The sequence below is a fragment of the Rutilus rutilus genome, assembly GCF_951802725.1.
Source record: "Rutilus rutilus genome assembly, chromosome: 1".
Taxonomy (NCBI): Eukaryota; Metazoa; Chordata; class Actinopteri; order Cypriniformes; family Leuciscidae; genus Rutilus; species Rutilus rutilus.
Genome location: NC_140209.1, coordinates 49,951,605 through 49,974,714, shown reverse-complemented (window position 1 = coordinate 49,974,714; position 23,110 = coordinate 49,951,605). Strand labels below are relative to the sequence as shown.

The window sequence follows — 23,110 nt, the reverse complement described above, 5'->3', positions numbered from 1 at the left end:
TTCCTTCCAGTGTAACGTCCTTTATGAACGTTATGAAGCCACAAGACCATGTGTTAATCTCATATTGGAGTCACAAAACTATTGCTCTTTAATTCATCTTAAATTGATTTAAATGGTATCTAAGTGCCCAAGGTACGAAACCCAAACAAAATAAACAAATACATTCCAATGTATTTGTAATTGTGGCAGATGAGTGATATCTTCTGAATTAAAAGACGCATTGTGGCATGTTCACACATGTTTGTTGTTCACGAGAACTAATAGCTGACAATTAAGCTATAATTTAGGCCTACGGTACATCTGAATAAGGCTTAGTCACAGATAAGATGATCGACAAAAACATTCTGCTGAAACATTTTCTAACGCATCCAAGATGATCAATCTAAATACAAAACACCGAATCGTAATAGCCTAAATAATTGTTGTGAGATTGTGTTGGCAGATTTTAGGCTTATATTTTACAGTCTCTTAATGTGTTGAGAGTTAAATTTTTATTGCAATTAAAACTGATTTCCCTTGCGTCAAGTGTTTAACACTCGAATCCCTTAAAAAGACTATGGTAGCATAGCAGCACAGGTGTAAAAAAAACAAAGAGTGAAAAGGGAAATGTTAAGTAAGTTACATTGAAATTAGGAGGTTAACCACATCAGAATATGGTTATAACACTGCACTGTATATTTGTGACATGCTGTACGGTCATTTCCAAATGTGCAATCACAGATGCTTTGGTAGATTTCTGGTCGTTCTTGCCTCTGGATTTGGTAGGCTATCGGCCTGTGGTATTAGACCACAGTTACAAATGCTCTCAGATTATTCATTTCCATTTTTTTTTTTTTTTTTTTTTACAATAAATCTGTTGACTGATGTTGATTTTATGCTTCTTTTTAGACCAATATTTATTGTGAAAATTATTAAGAATAATAAATAGGCTATTTTGAATTGAATATTCTTTTTTAGATAATATTATAACAATTCATTTGTGCCTTTTATTTAGTTAGGCTACATTTATAAAATAAATGGCAATTATTTAAATTCATTTTGAGAGCCGAACAAAAGATTTATGCAACACTAGCAGACTGGGATTTGCCCAAGATGGCATGTGTGTGATCTCTTTGGGGTATTTGTGGTTGTGGTTTTACTTGCAAGAAGAAGAAGAAAAGATTAGTCGTTACTCTGGTTTGTTTCTAGTGAAATACAATGAATGACTGGTATATTTCAATTTCGTGGGTAAATGGAGAGACCCCCCGCTGGCATTATTGGAAAGTGAAAATGAAGACAGGGAAGTGAAAGAGTATAATGTGAACCAAGCGTTGAGCACGAAAAATCACATTCTTCTCTCCCTAACTGGGGTTGTTTGAGGCGGGGAAGAGGAATCAAGAACTGCATGTGCTGATGGTTCTGCCAAGCGCCTCAGGGCTTTGGCAGAACCAACCCGATCTCTGATTACAGAATAGCCTAACCTCTCACAAGCATAGGCCTACTCATCAACACGAGTTTATGACTTATTAGTCCAAACAAGACGTTATTAATGTCATTCCCTGCACGCACCTCAACAAATCAAAAGAACTTCTGATATCAAGTTTCTTAATTTGCCCAAATGTGGAAATGTACTGCTTTAATCAAACGCGAAAGCTAAATTTTATCTTAATTTGTAATGCTTTCGATTTGATAACATCTTTCCTTAATAGCAAACATTCTCAAAGTGTTAGAAAGTAAATAGAAATAAGAATATGAAGTAATTTTCAGGCATTTCTTTTCAAATGTAAAAAAAAAAAAAAAATTCCCTAAATCAACTTAAAATGTTTAAGTCGTCATGAAATCAAAATTGACACTATTTACTTTGTTAGCGCACATCGAACGCAACTTTCGATTCACGGGGCGTTGAAGGCAGCAATTGTACTTACGTTTTTAATCAAATTGGCTGTATAAGTAATTTCATCTCTTTTTTAAAAATCTTTAAATCTTGTGTAGCCTACTTAAATAATGAAGTTGTACTTTTTTTTCTTTACAGTGTAATAATCTCTCCTTACATAATGCAGAAATGACATGAAAAAGAAGACAAATACATACATGCATGTTTAAGCCTCAACGTATAGGTATACACAAAACACAAGTATGAACAGAAATCATGACAACAAAAGAAAAATCTTTATCTCTTCAAAAACAATTCTATTTGATATTGTCACTGGACTGGAATAAGCGATTTTTGTATATATTTTCAGTGCATGCAGATTGAATCATCTACAATGCAGAATGAAGAGGAAGAATGCGTGTGCATTCCTTTTTTTTATTACATTTTTGATCAAACTAATTAGTCAATATTATCATAAATATGTTTTTATACAGATTAAATATGTGCTACAATCTAAGGGTCTTTTTTCTTCCACTGTTGCCAATTGCTTGCTGAAAGAACTCCTTGTACAATTCGGTTGAATAGAAGCAGACACTGCCACCTAGTGTCAAATAGGTTAAGAAGCAAGCACATCAGCTCTAATCACTGTGACAAATAGACACAAGAAATTACAGATAAACAGAGTAGCCTTGGTTCTTATTCTTCAATCCAGATAATTCCATTTCTAAGACCCAAAACACATGATTAAACATCTATTCTACAAAGAAAAGACAGCCAACTGAACAATAATCAAATGCAATGAAGGATTAAAATACAATTTAGTTTTATTTAACACAGCAGAAAAATCATAACACATCACAACACACAAAAACCCTTTTTAATGACAACATACAACAGCCTCTTAATGTATTATAAGGTAGCACAAATAACCATTTTTAAAGTTATTTTAACAACAGGTTTATGAAGTTATAAAGTGATGCATTCCGGCTTCCCTCAGTTCCTTATGAAATTACACAACTTTCTTTGCTTGACATCTGACCTGACCTTCAAACCTCAAACTGTGTGGCCACTGTATCAGCCACTTAAAAAAAACAGAGAATTGCTTTGGAAATAGAGAAGAGGAATCTGGGGTCAGTTGCACTGAAATCAAGAGGTGTACCACAGATTATGACCGTAACGCGGCACACGCTTGACATTATGGTCAATACCATACATTAAAGAGAAAACATATCATTTTTGATGGTCACTTCTCTGGAAAATATTGGCAACTGTGTGGGTTGAGAAAGTTGAAGGGTGGTCATTGAGGGAGGTCCCCAGTGAGGTCCCATGGGAAATCCTCCTCGGTATTACTGTCAGCACCTTCAAACTCATTCCAGGAGATGTCATTTACCTGGCAAATTAAGTTATTTAATAGTTAGCGCTCTGATCAGCTGTTGCTAAACCACTGACCAACAGGACAGGAACTGAAAGTGACTGGCTAGTTCCTTATGGGAAATGTTCCTCACAGCAAAACTTATGAACTGATTTCAGTAGACTTGAATTACAGTAATCTGGTTTGCACGGGACAATATATTTCAATACAAGCTTTTCTAATAAAAAGGCAAATGATGACTGAAATTTAGAATTTAGCTTTCTGTAAATGGAATAAATTCGATAAGTTATTGACTGAAGTGTTCAAAGATCTTGAAGGAACACTTACTTTTATGACTCCTTCTGAGTTCTCCTCTGGAAGGATCTCATCTGGATCATACTTGATTTCAATTGCCACTTTTCCATTTCCTATGAGACATTAATTACATGAAATGGACGTTACCACAGACTGTAATGTACATTGTATAATGGCCTGTATATGTTGTGTGATACTTACCCAAGATCATGAGAAGCACTTTTTCAAAGGCAACCGCCACAGCTTTGTCTTTGGCTCGTTTCATTAGTGTCCCTCTTTTTCTCAACTTTTCCTCCGGGTCTAAACTCATAACATGTTTCACATGAAAAACAAAAACGATATATTGCACACACACACAGGCGCACATGCTCGCACACACACACACACACACACACACACACACACACACACACACACACACACACACACACACACACACACACACACACACACACACACTTGAAACTATATTGCATATATTTGGCCATATCTTCATGTAGGGCTATTATTACATGACAAGAACAAGGTAAAAAAAATTAACAAAAAAGTAAATAAATTCACAAACAAAGAAGATAAATAATTGAAATATTATTTGAATTATAAATGTAATTAATTTAAAATAATGACTTTCATTTCAATATGATTATTATGACATTTATTATTATTATTATTATAAAAAGTGTTGGGGGAGATGCATTACAAGTAATGAGAGTTACGTAATCAGATTAACTTTTTTCACGTTACTAAATGTACAACAAAATATCTGAGTTACACAAGTTACTTTGTTATCCCATTTATAGACTGACCTCTTCTGTCCCCATGTTGAGAGAAATCGGCAGTAAGTTCAGAGGTGTATTGTGCGCTGTGTAAACATGACGGTTATTGTAGTTCTAGACTAAATGTGAGCATGCATTTAATCATCTCACTTGCAACAAATAGATTTAGTGTTCCTTAAAATAATTAAAAACAGTGAAATGCAAACTCAGAACATTACTTGCAATAATCAAATATGTTAAATAACACTAATATACTTTATGGATTTAATCTCACTTTATTAACCAATGTCTTTGCTGCAGACCTTTGACGGTCCAAATCAACCATACGAATAAGCAAAAATTACTTAAGTTAAACATCACATTTGAGTTTCATTTTTTAGTTTTTATTGCTGAAGTAAGAGCGTTGAACTTTCTTCTCCTGTGTCCTATTCTACAGCGATCCAGAATGGCAGCACAGCTGAAAGGAACGTTTGACCTGCGCCCTCTACTGTACAGGCGTGAATTTGCATTTCCTTCAAAATGAGGCTTAATCATTTCACTTTTTGTGTGAAAGGGCCTTTACATTTGCCAAAATATAACTTTTGTTTGTTTGTTATTAAAAAACATGCCCAGCCCAGGTGAAAAAAAGTAATGGCAAAGTAACATAGTGCATTACTTTCCATATAAAGTAACTAAGTTACACAATTAATTACTTTTAAAACTAACTTTCCCCAATACTGATTATAATTATGTATTATTATTTTAAGATATATTTATATAAGTAAATTGAAGTGTACTCAAGTTTTCTTAAAAATCGGAGTTTTCGATCACCTCGATCGTTGTCAATGATCTCCTCAGCCACGCCGACCCCCTGGCAGCTCACGCCATGCTGTGGGAAGGTCAACTCTGCTATGCAGCCATATTTCAAAAGCACACTCTGGTCATCTGTTTCTTCTGGATACCCGGCATCCACACACTTTGAGATGTCCTTCAACTGTTGATGAAACACACAAAAAATGTTTGTTAAGCCGCTATGAACAGATGCACACTTAACCTTGGTGGGGGGGGGGGATGAAGAGTATATTCAGTGTATATCATCCATATTGATGCTTACAGTGATAATGCGGGTAGACCAGCCGCTGAAGCCCAGATAGTGGTTAGCCAGGCTGTGACATTTGGAAAGGCTGAGAGGTTTAGTGCTATAGAAGGACAGGTTCTGCTTTGTGCTCAATCGGACCTGAGGGGTTGGTTGAAGGAGAGAATAATATAAGCAAAATAAAATCAAACACTCAAACCCTCTGTAAAATCGCATTACAGCTTTATCTGTCGTTGTAATAGATTAGGCTACCTTTAAAGGAGAGCTTTGGAAAAGACACTGTTTATCAGTGGCCCGCTGAGCTTTGGATGCCTGTGCTGATGAATAGAACTTCACCATCGTGTAGAACCCAGGTTCTGCCACCGTGGCATTAGGACACACCTTCAAAAGGTAAAGAGCTCCAAATGCTGAATACACGCTCCACAGGGACTCCTAAGAAGTCAGGTGATACAGTGAGAAGTTTAATAAACAGTCATCAAGATTAAAGTTAGGTACATTCACGCTATTACTGGTGATTTTGCACTGAAAATCCCAAAGATTTTTTAACTAAAAGTCCAAAGTTGAGCAATCCAGGTCTTGTTACGCAAACATTATGCTTATGTAACGTTACATCTTTGGGCAAAAATTAAACATAACCTGACTTAAAGAGCAGGGGTCTGTTTCAGAAAGGAGGTTCAACCAACTCTGAGTTAAAACTTGAACTCTGAGTTGACCCTGAGATGGGAAACTCTTGAGTTTTCGGTTACAGAACAGCTGAAATGAGTTAGTTCAATCAACTCTGAGTTAAGCGCGTTGACACCACAACTATAAAAAGCCATTATCAATGGAGCGCAGATATTATGAGTCACCATGGCAACAGCGCCAGACAAAAAGAGGTCTGCATATTTCTCAGCAGAACTGAATGAGCTTCTGCAAGCATATGGAGAGTACGAACACATATTATTATTTTTTAAATATCGGCTGCAGCAGCGAAGGACAGAGAGTTAGCTAGGGAGAAAATAGTTGCTCGAGTCAATGCGAAAGTGTACATTTTAATTACTGTTATACAGTGATGGGTGTAATTAATTACCAAGTAATCTAAAATACTGTAATTTAATTAAAGGGATTACTCTTAATTCTTCTGTAATTTAAAGTAAAATCTGATGTAATTGCATTAGACTATAGAACAATTCTGTATATTTAACATACATTTTTAAAAGGTATATTTTTAATGTAACCTTCTCCCTCCCTCGACACACTTTGGTCAATTCAAGAATAATTCATGCAATTGTATATTGTTTATTTGAAAGCATTAAAAGTGCAGTTTCTTGTCTCTCCTTGTATTGTTCAAGTGGTTGAGGTTGATATGGGATTTAGTAATTAGTAATAAGCAGACCAATACTTTCTAAAGATAGTCATTATTACATTAATCTAATTACACAGTTGAAGATGTAATTTGTAGTTAGTAATTAATAACTATTTTAGAGTTACTTACCCAACTGTTATAATATCAGAGGTGAAACTGAACGAACAGTATGTTATTCAAGCTAATTTTAATTTTCATGTAGGTGCAATCCTGCAGGCGTTAAAAGAACATGGCAGCAGCTGAAAATTAAATATAAAAACATAATTCAATCAGGTAAGGCTTGAGCATATCATGGGTGTAGGCTACCTGACTTTACAAACATTTGACATATTAAATGACTAAATAGCATCCAGTGTCTAGCAGTGCAGCAGCATTTGTGGCTGAGGGGATTCCTGGAGGGACTTCATCAGAGCCAGTCACTCCCGAAGATCCAAGGGCCTTCATAAAATGTAAGAGGTTTACATATGTGTTGTTTTTTATATAGGCTATTTTTGATATTTCCATTTATTTTACTTTGGTTTGGGTTTTTTGTTGGTCCCAACAGATTATGATGGTAATATCTGTCTTTTGGAGCCTCCTGTCCCAACAGAATCCCAGGTAGTTGTAAGTAGCCTACTCAATACACCAGAAATTATGACAAATAGTGTTATAAAGTGTACTCGACCAAATACTCATCTTCACAGGACGATGGGGATAAAGAGTTTCTGCTGCCACAGAGAGGCCTACAGAGGTAATGTTAATATTATGTCTCTACACATCAAACAATCTACACATTCAGATTTTGTCACATTTTTATGTGGAGTAGCCTATAGAATCTAAGTTTAAATCTAAGTATAAACGGGTAACGTTATTCTTATCTCTCCCCGCGCCCCCAGAGTGTGGAAGAACAGCAGGAGGACGGTCCATCAACTTCTGTTGCACAGATGAACACAGTTCAGTGATTTCCAGTAAATGCCACAGTTTAATTCTGTAGAATTTGTTTAGAACTACATTATGTAACTCTAATCTACTGTATCTTCAGTTGCCAGTTAAGGAGTTATATAGACTTCATCTTATAAAAAAAAACTGAAAAAAAAAACCAGCAGTAAAAACAGCAATGAATACATTTACTTAAAGAAAGAATGAGGTGTTTAAACACCGCTTCCTCTTTAAAAAAGGGAAGGAGACCGAAAGAAACTCTGGGTTTACCGAAGAAAACCTACTCCCGACCAGGTTAGGTTCACAGCGTAAGTTACCATGGTAACTGACTCTGAGTATAAGTTACCTCTCTTTCAGAAACGGGCTTGACTTACTCTGCTTTCTCAGGTTTGACATGACCATTCTGAAACAGAAAACCCAGAGTTTCCCTCATTTCAGGGTTAACATACTCAGAGTTTTCACTTAACCTCCTTTCTGAAACAGGCCCCAGGTGAACAGTAAATCAAGACAATAATAATAATAATAATAATAATAATAATAATAATAAGAAGAAGAAGAAGAAGAAGAAGAAGAAGAAGAAGAAGAAGAAGAAGAAGAAGAAGAAGAAGAAGAAGAAGAAGAAGAAGAAATGTAATAATATAATATGGTTTAACTTACATAAATGTAGGCCTCTGAAAAGTTTGGCTGAATGTCCCAAATAAAAATAGTTTTGTTGTTTTCTAGAGGGACTTTGAACTCAATTATATCGACCTCAATATCCATTGAGATATACGTTTAAATAAAGCTACCACTCGAAAACGGTGTTGTTGCCTCATAAAACATCTGCATTTATTTAAAACGCTAGAAAAAGTAGAGTATTCAGTTGACACCACGGCTGACGGCTCCCCTCTACTACTTCCGTAAACAGAATTGCTTTTCGCGCTCTTCTAGACGTCATATTACGCATTGCGCCGTGATTGGATCAGTGGAAGGATTTAACAAATGAGATCTTTCCGCGCAGCCAGCCAGACTTGTGATAGTACCAGAGAGCCATCTATATGGCTCTGCTACGAACGTTCTAGAAGCGTTTAAATAATAACCAACATAATACTGATATACTGATACTGATTGGCTTCATCACTGTCTCCTCTCCACCAGTAAGCTGGTGTGTGGTGGGCGTTCTGGCGCAATATGGCTGCCGTCGCATCATCCAAGTGGATGCTGCACATTGGTGGTGGTTGAGGAGATCCCCCCCTTCTATGTAAAGCGCTTTGAGTGCTGAGAAAAGCGCTATATAAATGTAATGAATTATTATTATTATAATTTAGAAACATTTAAAAATGTAGGCTTATCTTGTCTCATCACCTTTTTATAGAGACATGCAGCAGTGCATCTTAGAACAAAAAGATGGTCCTGGTTTAACAACATACTGTAGAAATGTTGTGGCTATTTTTTATCGGTCCAATTTTAACATTGTGGACGCCTTACCAGGGCACAACACAGACTTAGATGAATATCCGAGCATTTAAGGTAGGCTACGAGTAATTTTGAGACGGGCAGAAAAATGAAACCACACAGGTGATACAGAAGACAGATTGGATGCAGTTAAACACTTTAATGGATAAAGACACACAGCTTCAAGAGAACAGCCTGATCTAACAGTACGGGCATAATCAATCTGACAGACAGACAAAAGTTTACATTCATACACTTGGGAGTGAACCCAACCATCCAAATGACAGTGTCGACAAAAGGCATCTTTAGCCATTTTTTGGAGCCATAATATATACTAAAGTCAAAGTGATTTGGGCACATTTGAAAATAAATTGATTAGCACCACTGTGAAATGTTAAATCAGATGCAAGATTCAACCTTGATTTATGAGCACTCCCCAATGAGAAGAATAAATACAATAGTAGGGTTTAGATATGGGAGGGAACTAGAGAACAGACCTAGCCATGCCTGGTTGACATTTCCTGCATATATAAGACCAGATACTAATTAGGCCTACTTTAGGAGGTTTTGAGGACTTAAACTGGTTTTAGATCTGCAGCAAAGCACACAGGCTTTGACTAGCACTACATTGGCGCCCTCTACAGGGTGCAGTTGGAATCCAGGGATCTCCTGCAATTTGCAACCCTCAGGTAAGTTTCCACCTTGTGCATGTCCTTCTTGAAGCAAGCCAGAAGACGGAAGCTCTCTCTGACGCTGCTCTCCCCCATGGTCAAGTAGAAATCCTCAAAAGGCAGCGGTAGGGAGTCATTATCATCCATGTTTGGTTGACCATCCAGACATCCCTGTGCAGATACAAATGGCAAATTATGGAATAGCTATCCAAATAAGCCCACAAGATGTGAAGATGTCATCACACCTCCTGATACGACCACTAGACCACATTGTTTAAAAAAACCCGAAAAGTAGCCTAGAATAAATCTGATCTCTCTCACCTTGATGAGCACGCTGATGCCCACTTTCAAGTCTTCCAGCTTCTCGGTGATCTGGTTGGGGTTCCCGATGGTCAGGCTGTTTGAGACGGCTCCGCTCAGGGTCTGGCTGGGGAACTCCCAGGACTCAATGAGGCGGAAAGAGATGCGAAGGAGCTTCAAAATCTGAAGAAAGAAAAAAGAATACCGGAGGCTTTAGACCACTATCTATTTTTGATGTTTATGCTGCCCATATTTGTTACTGCCTTAGATTTTTAAGTACAATCAACTTGGATTTTTCAAGTCATTGTAACTTAAATTATTAAACTGACTTAAAAAAAAATGAGTTAAATCTTGCATAACTTATAAAAAAATAAGTAACTTATTTTGATGATTTTGATTATGTAAAAACAAAACACCCGTTGTCATAATAAACTTTTTTTTGTGATGATGGAACTTTTCATCTCTTATATCATTTTCAGATTTTTGAGCAATTTAAGAATAAAATTGGTCATCTAATTGCGTGAAAACAACAAAAATATTTCACTTGCATCATGCATGTACTCTAATATTATATATTTATTATTGTTTGATACTATTATTTGTTTAACAGTTATATATATTTTTGAATAAAACATGACAGGCTGAGATTTAATTTTTAACGATATTGTCTACACAAAGTGATCAGTTGACTTTACTTAAAAAAGTGAGAAAAACCTGTTGTCTTAAAATATAAGGTAAACAAACTTCATTTGTAATTGAAAAAATTAAGTTATGTGGCAATGTCAAGTAAAGTTGACATAACTCTTTTATGTTAGGTTAGGTTTCCTAAGTCAACTGATCTTTTTACACTGTACTTACTGAGCTCTTCTGCGTTTCATCTTTTCCAGTGGGCGTCTCAATGGAGTCAGAGTTGCAGAAAGACAGAGGAAAGATTTTACTCAGCTGTCTGCGATCCTCAGGCAACAGGTTGTCCTCCTTGATAATAAAAGTAAAACAGTATTTAGTAAAATACACGTTACAAATGCATACATGCTCATCTGATAGAAATGCAAAAAACACTAATTAAATGGATAGTTCACCGAAAAATGGAAATTTTGTCATAATTTATTTGAATGGAAATCTTACAAAGTCGTTAATCATTTTTGCAGCCAGCTGGTGCAGGTGTTGAACACGGATGACTGCGTTGTTGAAGAGCCGCTGGTTCTCTGAGGCTCTTCCCTGGTTCACCAACAAACTAACCAGGACCACCGACAACAGCACTAATGCTATAGGAGAAGAAAAGAAAGAGGTATTGTTTGCCATTTGCAACATGGTTGCTTTAAAGCTCCTGATAAAATAACCAAGCAACTTATGAAATCAAGATTTTGAATTAATCAAATGATCAAATACATTTGTTTGGTTTATTTGCCATGCTCCAATAAACACTTTTACAACTATGAAATTGGTTTTACAGGTAAGAAGATAAACATCTAAACTAAACTAAACATCAAAAATAAGTCAAAAATACATTAAAAAATACATTAAATCCACAAATGACATGCTAAAGAAAGCATTACATCCATACCTCTAGCCATTTTTACTCAGGTATAGACGAACTCTTGCGGTCTTAGTTGAAGGCTTGTGAAGGTTTGTTTTCCTGGCTCAGGTGTACTGATATTTATATGTGGCATGAGCATGTTTTGATGCATCCTAATCAGAAACATGATAGTTTCCTTGCTTTAATATGTATTTAGACAAAATACATTAGTGTTGTGGTTCTAGTCATTTATGTGGATATTTCCATGACCCTGATATGATGTTGTTGGCACTAAGAAAAACCATAGAGGTCATCATTTTATTTACTGAATATGAATGAAATCCTTTGTATCATTTGAATTAAAAATGAAAGAAACACATAAGCAATATTTCTTTCCATGTAAAAATCTGGTGAAATTATGGAAAATATAGTGGTCCTTATATTCCGAAAATGTTTTACGTACAACACACAAGGAGATGTGTCTAGCATCGCCACGTAACCTGTAAATGGTGTCATCTCCTTCTGAAAGGACACATTGTCAATAATTATGAGAGTGAATCAGGTCATATATGTGTTTGTTGTCACTGTGGGGATGTGGGAGGATTTTCCTATTCAGACTTGATGGTGTCCTGTGTGTAATATTCAGCAGTACTGGGGTTGCGAAATGTCAGGATATGACATTAATAGTTTAATCCCTTTTGGTGGAAAAACAGAATACAATCAGTTACCTGACCCTCATTGCTGCATTTTTAGCCCGTCACTAGTGGCATAAGGACCAAAGAGTATAGTATGTCCTGGACAGTTAAAGTTGGATAATTCATAGATAATAGATTAGACCAATATTGAAAGTAGAAAATATAGCGAATGGTCAATCTCACAAATCTGTCAAAAAACATCTGAACCTGAATCAAAGGAAATAATAATAATAATAATAATAATAATAAAGAATCCTGTTTTAATACCATTGTTTGTATGTTTTTTTCATTGTGAACTACATGTTTATGACAAATAGGCACATTTAAAGTCGCCATTCTTAAAATGTACCATTCTTAAATAAAAAAAAACGAAACAAATTCGAAGTGACTTCTCTTCTCTTCTCTTCTCTTCTCTTCTCTTCTCTTCTCTTCTCTTCTCTTCTCTTCTCTTCTCTTCTCTTCTCTTCTCTTCTCTTCTCTTCTCTTCTCTTCTCTTCTCTTCTCTTCTCTTCTCACGTTAATTCCCGATGGACTAAATCAAGTCTTGTTCAAGAAGCCGTTTCACTTAGATATGCGTCACTAGAAGGAAGAAAAGACTGTCGCAACTTTACCTACTTTAATATAAAAAGTAGCCAATTACTTCAATTTTATAAAGCACACAAGTTTAAATCATGCAAAATAATTTTTTTGCTGATTATAATTTTATGTACAGACATGATTAATTTTATTACAGTAATGAGAGTGAGATTATTCGGTACCTATTAAAAGCACCCTCCCGTACTCATATAGGTAGGGAGGAGTTTATAAGAGCTGGTCTACTACCTGTACATCTAAGAGTGGAACAACTTAAGCTGAACCATATGTTTAACATTGTTAATGGTCATGCCCCCAAATATTTATGCTCTAACTTAACCATGGTCCATACGCAGCATACAGTAATAATACTAGGGCCAGCGTCCGCTCTTGCATAGTTCGTAGAGCTACTAATGCAATAACAAATTATTTCTTTTGGCATGGAATAGTTTGCCTACTGCTACAAAACTCCTATCATCACGAGGGATGTTTAAAACACAGGTCAAGAAACTTTTATGGAACAAGGTGAATATTTATTGATAAATTGGAGAGTTTTTTAGTGTTTCTGTTTTTATATGATGTCTTTTTTATCCCCCTCCTCATACTCTATGTCTTTTTTTAATCTGGTTTGTCTGCTTCTTGTTTATTGTTTTCTTGTGTGTAACACCAAGGACCGTGCTGGAAATAAGTATTTTACTTTAGCATGTTATCCTTTGGATTGCTGTTTTGTATCGTCTTGATCCAAAAATAAGACTAATGTTTTGTTGCAGTAAACAAATTAACATTTTGGAGGGAAATGTTCTTAATTATCATAAGAGTAATGTCACAATCTTAAATGTTTTAAAATAGGCTTAATTTTGTGTGCCAAATATAGAGCTAGCCTATATATATATATATATATATATATATATATATATATATATATATATATATATATATATATATATATACTGTATATATGTGTGTATGTATATATATATATATATATATATATGAAGAGTTCAGATGCAAAAGCCTCTAAGTGCCATCTGAAATTTTCTTCTAGAATTATCATTTTTATCAAGCTTGTATATTTAAGTTCAGTAATTTCACTTAAATGGCAATGAAAATGACCTATTAATTGTCATTTAAGTGAAATTACTTAACTTAAATATACGAGCTTGATAAAAATGATCATTCTAGAAGAAAATTTCAGATGGCACTTAGAGGCTTTTGCATTGACCAATGAGGAGAGTACTTTTTTTGGGGGGGGGGGGGGGGGGGGGGGGGGGGTTTACCAATTGTATCTGGTCTCAGATCAGCTTGCCAGGGAAACATCTACAGAGACAGAACAGAACTGACTGGCACCACAAGCATTCGAAGACTGTAACTTACTTCCACCCTGTGGTTACAATCAGAATGAAAGCAGGTGCCAGAGATAAATCCCCCATGATGCCTCAGCTGTTCACACCGGGCATTCTGATGACTGTCTGATGGCACCTGTCAGTCAAGTGTGGGAAACCAATTCTCCCCGATGAAAGCCCTGTCAGGCGCACCTAGGAACAGCATCCTCCCTTTAAATATCAACTCAAAAATCACATTATGAAAGAAATGTTTTTCTCCAAAACATGTTGGCCACAATTATTGGCACCCCTAGAATTTTTTTACGAGTAACATATCTCTGAAGTATATTCCCATTAATATTTACCTTTTTTTTTTTTAGCACACCAGGGGGACTAGGAACATGAAATTGTCCAGCTATGACTTCTTGTTTCACAGGAGTTTAAATATGAGGAAACACATAGGCCAAATTCCCTTAATCATTCATCACAATGAGTAAAACCAAAGAATATAGTTCTGATGCGCAGCAAAAGATTGTTGAGCTTCACAAAATAGCAAGTGGCTGTAAGAAAATAGCTAAAGAAATGAAAATCCCCATTTTTACCATCAGGGCAATAATTAAGAAGTTCCAATCAACTACAGATGTTACAAATCTGCCAGGAAGAGGACAAGTGTCTATATTGTCTTAATGGACGGTGAGGATGAAAGTTTGAGTGGCCAAAGACTCTCCAAGGATCACAGATGGAGAATTGCAGAGATTAGTTAAGACTTGGGGTCAGAAAGCCTATAAAACAAAAACCAAACATCCCCTACATCCCCACATGTTGTTCAGGAGGGATTCAAGAAAAATCCTCCTCGCTCGTCCAAAAACAAACTCCAGCAAATTCAGTTGTCAGACACGACTGGATCTTCAAAAGGGACCGGATTCTATGGTCAGATGAAACTTTAAAAAAAAGAAGCACCAGAATGATTTGGTGCAAACAGGGATAACTAGTACGCCATACCCACGGTTAAATATACTGCTGGATCTTTAATGTGGGCATATTTTTCTGCTGGAGGTCCTGGACTTCTTGTTCAGATACATGGCATTCTGGATTCTATCAAATATCAACAGATAAAAAAAATCTAAACCTGACGCCTTCTGCTAGAAATCTTATAATGGGCCGTGGTTGGATCTTCCATCAGGACAACGATCCAAAACACACATCAAAATCAACACAAAAATGTGTTACGGAGCACAAAATGAAGCTTCTGCCATGACTGTCCCAGTTCCCTGACCTGATGACTGGGGTGACCTGAAGAGAAGCGCCAACATGGATCTGGGAACCTGAAGGATCTGGAGCGATTCATTACGGAGGAATGGTCTCTGATCTCTTGTCAGGTGTTCTCCAAACTCATCAGGCATTATAGGAGAAAGCTGTTATCTTGGCAAAAGGAGATTGCAAAAAGCATTTAATAAAAGGGTGCCAATATTTTTTTACCAACATGTTTTGAAGAAAAACATTTATTTCATAATGTGATTACTAAAATTACAAGATTTTCTTTGTAATTTCCTTTCTAGCCACAAGACGGCGCAACTAAATTGAAGATCTTTTCTTAAGAGGCTGTATTTACCAATTAAGAATTTCATGTTTTAAAGCTGCTTCCAGTTACTTTATTCGTACAAAAACACAAAAAAAACGTATTTGAAATTTCACACATTTACAGGAAATAGCCTATTCTATTTCTAAGCTGAGTAGCACTTTAAGCCCCTTGAAATGTCGATCAATCAGAATCAGAATGAAATATAACACAATAATTATATTATAAAGAAAACAAAATTTACAGTAGAAGAAATATAGAAGGAATTGATGGTGTTATGAATGTACAGATATATTATTTACAAGTGTACAGTTTAATGTGTTATTTTCAGATGTACAATTTTGAGATTATGTACAAATGGACAGTTATGACAGACAATATACAGAAGTTATGAGAGTTTTAACTGTTCAGACTGAATATAGCCTGAGGGGAAAAAACTGTTCTTGTACCTATATATATATATATATATAGAATGATTTGAGAATATTTCCATTATGTGCTTTAATGCTCAGAACAATAATATATATACTTGGCAACCTTTAGGCAGAGGAGAGGCACCTGCCCCTGACGCCACCTGCTATATTCACAATGACCTTCGACCCCTTCGTTGTAAACTGTTCTTAAACTTTTGGCATCATTGATGCACTTGCTGCCATAACTTTTCTGCACAAAGACAAGCCGTGTCTCTCTGTGTTGATTTAGAGACCTGTATAAGCTGTGCTCAGGACACTCTCTTCCTTTAAGGCGAACTCCACCTTGTTCCCACTTCTCGTCAACTCTTGTTTCAAAGGGGGGCAATGTTACACATCTACCCTGGAATGCACTGACTCCATCCCACCCTCTCTCCGGTTCCACAAGCTGCTCATCACAGTTCTGGAGTCGTCTCATGTTGCATCTCTCCGGGGCAGCTGCGGCTTCTTTGCTTTGGAGGAGCCACTCGTTGATGGGACAAGCTTCTCCATTGCTTCCTTAGCTTACAGAAAGGCTGAATCCCAGAAGAGGTCTTTCACGTTCCCGTCCAGCCTGTAAAAGTAGCAAACATAGGTTGTTCAGGTCAAGTGTGCAGTTGAAATGTATGAAATCTATTCAGTTAAAAGTTAAAAGTTACCTAACATAAGCTGGATCTGTGACTTCTGTGTTTCTGCACGTGGTTCAGAGTAATTGGTTCTAGCCTGTTCTGTGGTAACCTTTTCTACATAATAATGTCCATGTTTCTATGGATAAACAGCCTTAAAAATAAATAAATGTATCATTTAAATGAATAATAAACACTTTAAATTTTTTGTAAATAAAAATAAAATATAAAATCTATAATATAATATAAGTTTAATATAAATAAAAATGACAAATGTATTCATATATTGACTATTTAAAAAAGTTATAGGAAAACAAGTGGACAAATTAAAAAAATTGAATAAAAAAAAACAGAAAATTAAATAGAAAGAAAAATAAAGCAAGCAAATAATAAACAGGTTATTGTAAGAATGTTATGATTCTAGTAATTTCTAAATCTAAACATACATTTAAGTCACACTTGGTTTAAAACATCTCCTCCTTGTTTCACAGACAGGGTTTAAGTCTAGTCCCAGACTAAAATGCATGTTTGAGCTGTTTTAACTGAAAGCCACTTACACTGACATATCTTAAAATATATCAGTGCCATTGTTTTGTCTCAAGAGTAAGTTTTTTTTCAAAGGCACGTTTATAAAAGCTACTTAAATGTCCTAATGGAACAACTAAGGCTTAATCTAAGCCCTGTCTGTGAAACCAGGCCCTAGTTTTAGTAATATTGTAAATGACGAGAGTTTATTTCAAGAATATTCTCTCCAGTAATACATAATTATTACATTGTTTAAATTAATACATTTTTAGCTAACTGTGATTTTGTATATGTACATTTCTGAAATGCATAACTTCGATAACAGATCACTCTAAATTGTAATGTGGACTCATGCATTTTCTGTAAAGCTGCTTTGAAATGATATAAATGTGTATCGAATTGATAAACCCTCAGCACTGACTGAGAGTGTCACTCAGACGCCAGTGAGAATGAATGAGCATAATAACATCACTCATCAGAGTGAAAGAGATTCACTAAACGCACTGACCGTCTGTCCTGAGGTCACTTCACAGCTGACCCTTGACCTGGTTTGCATGCACGGAACTCGGACGGCTGTGATCCAGGGGATGCCGCAGTAGTTCCAGTGAGCAGCATGTGTTCTTGTGTGTAGGCCCATAGGTTTGAATGTGTGTATGAGATAGGCTAGTATAGGCCTACAGTGCTCCTTGACCAGGGTATTTAGTGCACTGAAGTTTATTCATTTAAAAAAATCGGTATGGCTAAAGTGTATCCTATAAGACTATACAAAATGAATAAAATAAAATAATAATAAACCATCGCTGATTCGATGTTTAAAAGTCAGCTTAATAGGCTACTATGAATAAAAATGATCTTGACCACGGGGTGGCGCATGTTTACCATATCAGCTGGACAATTGAATATGCAATAGAAATATAAAGTATAAAGCTGTTTTTTTAATATAGAATTTTTTTTGGTAACATAATTCTAAGCTTTACTTTCTCTTAACTGCATTTAATTAAAACACTAATGAGAAAATATCCCAAAGACAAACAGAATCTTGTATTTTTTGTCATTGCATATTGTTAGAGAACATAATAAAAACTCAAAGACTCAAAAAACAAGAGTTTATTTCACGCATGTAAACAGAAAGAATATACAATAAAATTTACAAATATTTCAGAACTTGAAAAATGTTACATTATCCATAACATGCATTCAGCAAGTGACAGATACTGTGAATACATTCAGTAAACAGTGTGTTAGTACTAGTAAGCAGAACATTAAAGACCATCTGATAAAAGATTCAACTAAAATTTCTTAATAGTGATTTAATTAGAAAATTAAATAATAGATCAACATGGTTTTTATCAATGCATAACATTTAGAAGTGGATTCAGATTCTTATTCTATTATTATTCATTTGTCTTAGTTTATAAAACAAATCAAATCAATGATAAATGAAAACGTTTTTCTAAAAAGCATTCAGTTATTCTGTGCATTACTATTTTAATCACGGTCATGTTATTACTGCACACTGTAAAAAATTATATGGTGAATATGTTATAACAACATATGTTTTATTGCTTTAACTCGTCAAAATAAGTTAAGCAAGTTTCAACCTTTTTTTATAAGTTTCAATTTTTTTTGTCATTTAAGTTGGAATTAGGCCTACTTAAACATCCAAGTTGACTGTACTTAAAAATTTAAGGCAGCAACTTTTTTTTTACAGTGCATGAACTAACTGAACTATGAATAAATAAGTTGCATTTGATCTTAGTGCTTGTAATCCTCATCTCTCTGCTTATCACCCTCACTAGTGGTTTGCATTTCACACGTATAAAATAAATGACTGAAATGCCATAAATAAAGAGTTTGAAAGCAACCAAAGCTTCATGCTCATTTAAGTGCTTATTCGAACACTTTCAGCTAGGGGGCTTAAATAAACTGGCAGCTTCAGAAGCCAGTGCATGTTTAATTACGTTAAATTTATCCTCAAAAGTACAAAATGTTTCACCAATTCAATAATAAAAAATAATAATAAAAAAAATAAGTGAAACGACAAGCAAATGAAAAGACTTCTTAAAAACATTTAAACCTCTTTACCTGGCAGCAAAAAATAAACTGTCATATTTTAAATGCCGTTAATCGATTATGTGAGAGAAAGATAAATTGTTAACTTTGCAATTAAACATTGATAATCAAAAAACAATACATTTGAGTGAGTAACTGTAAATGCTGGATGAGTATAGGTGCAGTGAAACACGATAGGGATGCTAATAGTCTGAGAAGGCACATTTGGTCAGTCTTGTTCAGTCTGACTCTCTGGAGGCATTATAGCAGACTGCCTCCATAAATCGTCATCGACAGCCCAGACAGCAACACAGTGTCACCAACATGTGGATTCCACGCGTACCAGATGTGGGCCGGATCTGGGCCGACACTATGTTGCTGTCTGGGAGACAGTCTCCACAGAATGCTAATAAATAGTAGGATGCAATATGCTAAGCTGGCTAGTTTTTTCTACTTTCTGACCCTGATACATCCATTCATACATGCAGTTTTTCCAACATACAATACCCTGTTAAAAGCAGTTTATCTTCTACAGAATATTCTCTGTATATTATGTCATCATGCTCATTTTCATTCACTACATGACTGGGCTGAACAACCTGACACTCTGCACATGATCTGGCTCAAAATAAAGTAAAAATGACCAACATTCATAAGCCAAGGATTTCAAACCTCCACATGAAAAAGGCTCATTAGGCAAGTGAAACATTACAGAATCCATGGTCTGAGTTAGCCTTGGTTAATTCAATTTTATAGTGACATTTTTGTTTTTGGGCAAACTAGAGATTCTGCTTTTATTTGATTTAAGGTTTAAAATGCTACCAGAGTCAATAACCAAATGAACTGCTGTTAGTAAAGTCTGTATAAATACAAACGCACATAATATTACATGTCTTTGCGTTGAACTATTAAGACTAATATACTTGATTAAATTCTGATTAACAGGTTGCCATTGTTAATTTTATTTAACTGTTAGTGCAAATTCAGAGCGATATGTTTATTTTGAACGCTACAGTTTAAAGTAAGTAAAATTAACTGTAAATCTAAGTCTCAAATATGTGTTAATGTTAAATGCAATTAAGTCATACTACAAAATGACTTGTGGGGGGGGGGGGTCCTTTCCTGTAATTACTCTAAATTACTTTTGAATGATTAGTAATCATTACCATTAACAATTTTTCTTTTAAAAAAGTTGTCATTTCAGGTTCTGTGCGTCAAAAATGATTGATGTCTGCACTAAGAGCCCAATCATTTCCAATGCCATTAGACAAACAGTTGATGGTCTTCTCAAGGGCAGTACTGAGAGGAGCCATCGATTGCATCAATACATGTAATACTGATTACAACTCTTAGCCATTCGCAAAGAATCTTCACCTTACTAACCCAATGAATTTCTTTCATACTTGCTGCTGTGTGCCGAAGTATAACTCAGTCTCCTGAAGGGTCTCAGTATTGTTGGGCTTTCCAAAGGTTGAGTGTACACTATGGCTTGAACCTGCTACACAATTGACTCCTTCAAGTTTTCCGCAGCCCTTGAGGAGTCAGGAACGGGAAAAGGGGCGGAGTGCAAGACCACGTCTCTCTGAACCTTCACCGGGGGACGCTTAGCCCTGTGCTGTGTTTCCCCATGTTGAGAGAAAGAGAAACCCACAGGACTGTTGTCCTCAATGGCTTGATCTCCATAAAGATACTTCATTTTGTTAGCAATCATCCCTTCGTTCTCCGGAGCCTCTTCTTCTCGTCTCTTCTCGTCTGTCTTCTCTCTGTACATATACGAGGCGTGTTTGAGGCAGCGTTTGAGGACGTGTGAGCGGTAGGCTTTTTGGATGGTCGAAGCAGCCACTTCTTCTTGCTTACGTCTGAGAGTGCTGGTGATTGGCTCGTACGAAACCTTTGAGGGGTTGTTCGCCATGAACTTCTCCTCCATAGTTCCTTTCATGGCATCCATCTGTCCAGAATCGCCCAGCACCTCTGTAGTGAGGGCCAGGAGGATGTCCAGACAGTGGATCTTATCACCAGGGACCATGGGAAGGTCCATTGTGATCAACTTCAATGTGTTTGGTTTCGGGATTCTCAAGGGGTCTTTCAGCGTGTCGCAGAATTCAGACAGTCTACTGTAATCGATGAACTGAGAAGCAGAGGGGTCAAATTTCTCCCAGGTTTCATAGAACATCTCGAAGTCGTCCTCACACAAGGGGTCGCCGCTTTCTTCCGTCGCTACATTGAAGTTTTCCAGGATAATGGCTATGTACATGTTGACCACGACGAGGAACGACATGACAATGTAGCTGCAGAAGAAGACGATGCCCACCGCGGGGCTCCCACAGTTTCCTCGGACAAACGATCCCGGGTTCTCCACATCCGGGTCACAGTTTGGTGGACTGTTGAGAATAGGAGACAACAGTCCATCCCAGCCGGCGGACGTCGTGATCATGAACAAGCATATGATACTGTTCCCGAAGGTCTCGAAATTAAACATGTCATCGATGCCTACTTCTTTTTTCACGTACGCAAAGTTGGACATGCCGAATATGGAGAAAATGAACATGATTAAGAATAGGAGGAGGCCAATGTTGAAGAGGGCAGGTAGCGACATCATCAGCGCAAACAGTAACGTCCTGATTCCTTTCGCACCCCGGATGAGACGCAGGACGCGGCCAATTCTGGCCAGTCGGATGACTCGGAATAGCGTAGGTGACACAAAGTACTTCTCAATGAGGTCTGCCAGCAAAAGACCTGTGAGACGACAAAGAAGTATTATTAGTATTAACACGGAAGTATTATGGTCAATTGTAATCAATTAGATAATTATATAAATGATATCAAAAACATTCATGGCATTTTCAAGCCTCTAAAAATGTCACGTAAATCAAGTCAAATGTAATAGCACCCTGAATATGAGTTTGAGTGTATTTTTTGGATAAATCTTCTTTTTTTTTAAGAATATATTAAGTACATACATATTACAAATATGTAAATGTATTCGTAGTATACTTAGCATGAAATAAATGTGGTACATTTTATTTTTCACTATTCATTTTAAGGATTCATCTATGTTTTTGGGAAGTTACACCACATGACATTTTACAATCTGAACTAACCTTGTCTTGTCATAAAAAAGTAAAGTTAAGAGGCTTATTAGACCTCGACTTTTTTGTGAAGCAGTTTTGTTGAAGTATTCAACGTTTTTGAAAGGTAAAATAATAAAGGATTATGCCAAATAAGGTTTCATTTTCACAAATTAAAAATCCTTTAATGGGGCTTTTGTCTTTAATATGACATTAAAATTAATTTTAAAAATGCTCATCATAGAAAATCATTGAATTTAAATGAATATATAGAAAAAAATAATAATTTGCATCCATTAACATTTTTCTACATCATGATTGCTTAGTGATTACTATTAATAAAGCAGCCTTACCCGAGATTGAAAGAATGACCACCACAAAATCAAAGATGTTCCACCCAATGGAGAAGTAGTGATAGCGCAGGGCGACGATCTTGAGAATGCACTCCCCAGTGAAGAGCACGATGAAGATAAAGTTGATAAAGAACAGAATTGTTTCTATCTCTGCACTCTGATCATCCGTCTCCACCATCATGGTCACCATGTTCAGGCAGATCAACACCATAATGAAGATGTCAAAGAATTGCTTGGTGACCAGGTCGTATACCAAGCCTTGGAAGCAGTTCTTCAAACATCAGATATATCCAGGCAGCATATATGGGAGAAGAG

The 23,110-nt window shown here is 36.1% G+C and overlaps 3 protein-coding genes across 3 annotated transcripts in view; all 3 read right to left on the bottom strand.

The window, feature by feature from the left end:
- Nucleotides 1–2,658: 2,658 nt before the first annotated feature.
- rdm1 (RAD52 motif containing 1) lies at nt 2,659–8,794 on the bottom strand. Its single transcript, XM_084384839.1, has 7 exons — nt 8,290–8,794; nt 5,622–5,801; nt 5,388–5,510; nt 5,105–5,267; nt 3,720–3,818; nt 3,552–3,631; nt 2,659–3,242 (listed from the first exon to the last, which is right to left on the bottom strand). Exons 1-7 carry the CDS (start codon nt 8,392–8,394, stop codon nt 3,150–3,152), a joined length of 843 nt encoding a protein of 280 aa, XP_084240965.1. The 5' UTR covers nt 8,395–8,794; the 3' UTR covers nt 2,659–3,149.
- Nucleotides 8,795–9,229: 435 nt separating this feature from the next.
- On the bottom strand, nt 9,230–11,660 carry gh1 (growth hormone 1). Its single transcript, XM_084426025.1, has 5 exons — nt 11,602–11,660; nt 11,163–11,302; nt 10,896–11,012; nt 10,059–10,220; nt 9,230–9,908 (listed from the first exon to the last, which is right to left on the bottom strand). The coding sequence occupies exons 1-5, from the start codon at nt 11,609–11,611 to the stop codon at nt 9,705–9,707; spliced, it is 633 nt and encodes a 210-aa protein (XP_084282151.1). The 5' UTR covers nt 11,612–11,660; the 3' UTR covers nt 9,230–9,704.
- A 6,761-nt stretch (nt 11,661–18,421) lies between these two features.
- scn4ab (sodium channel, voltage-gated, type IV, alpha, b) overlaps nt 18,422–23,110 on the bottom strand; it is a 111,876-nt gene continuing 107,187 nt past the window's right edge. Inside the window, exons 24-25 of the mRNA XM_084408580.1 lie at nt 22,796–23,066; nt 18,422–22,110 (exon numbers count right to left, since the gene is read on the bottom strand). Of these exons, the coding sequence (XP_084264706.1) occupies nt 20,873–22,110; nt 22,796–23,066 (1,509 nt within the window). The 3' untranslated portion in view covers nt 18,422–20,872. The remainder of the gene's footprint in view (nt 22,111–22,795; nt 23,067–23,110) is intronic.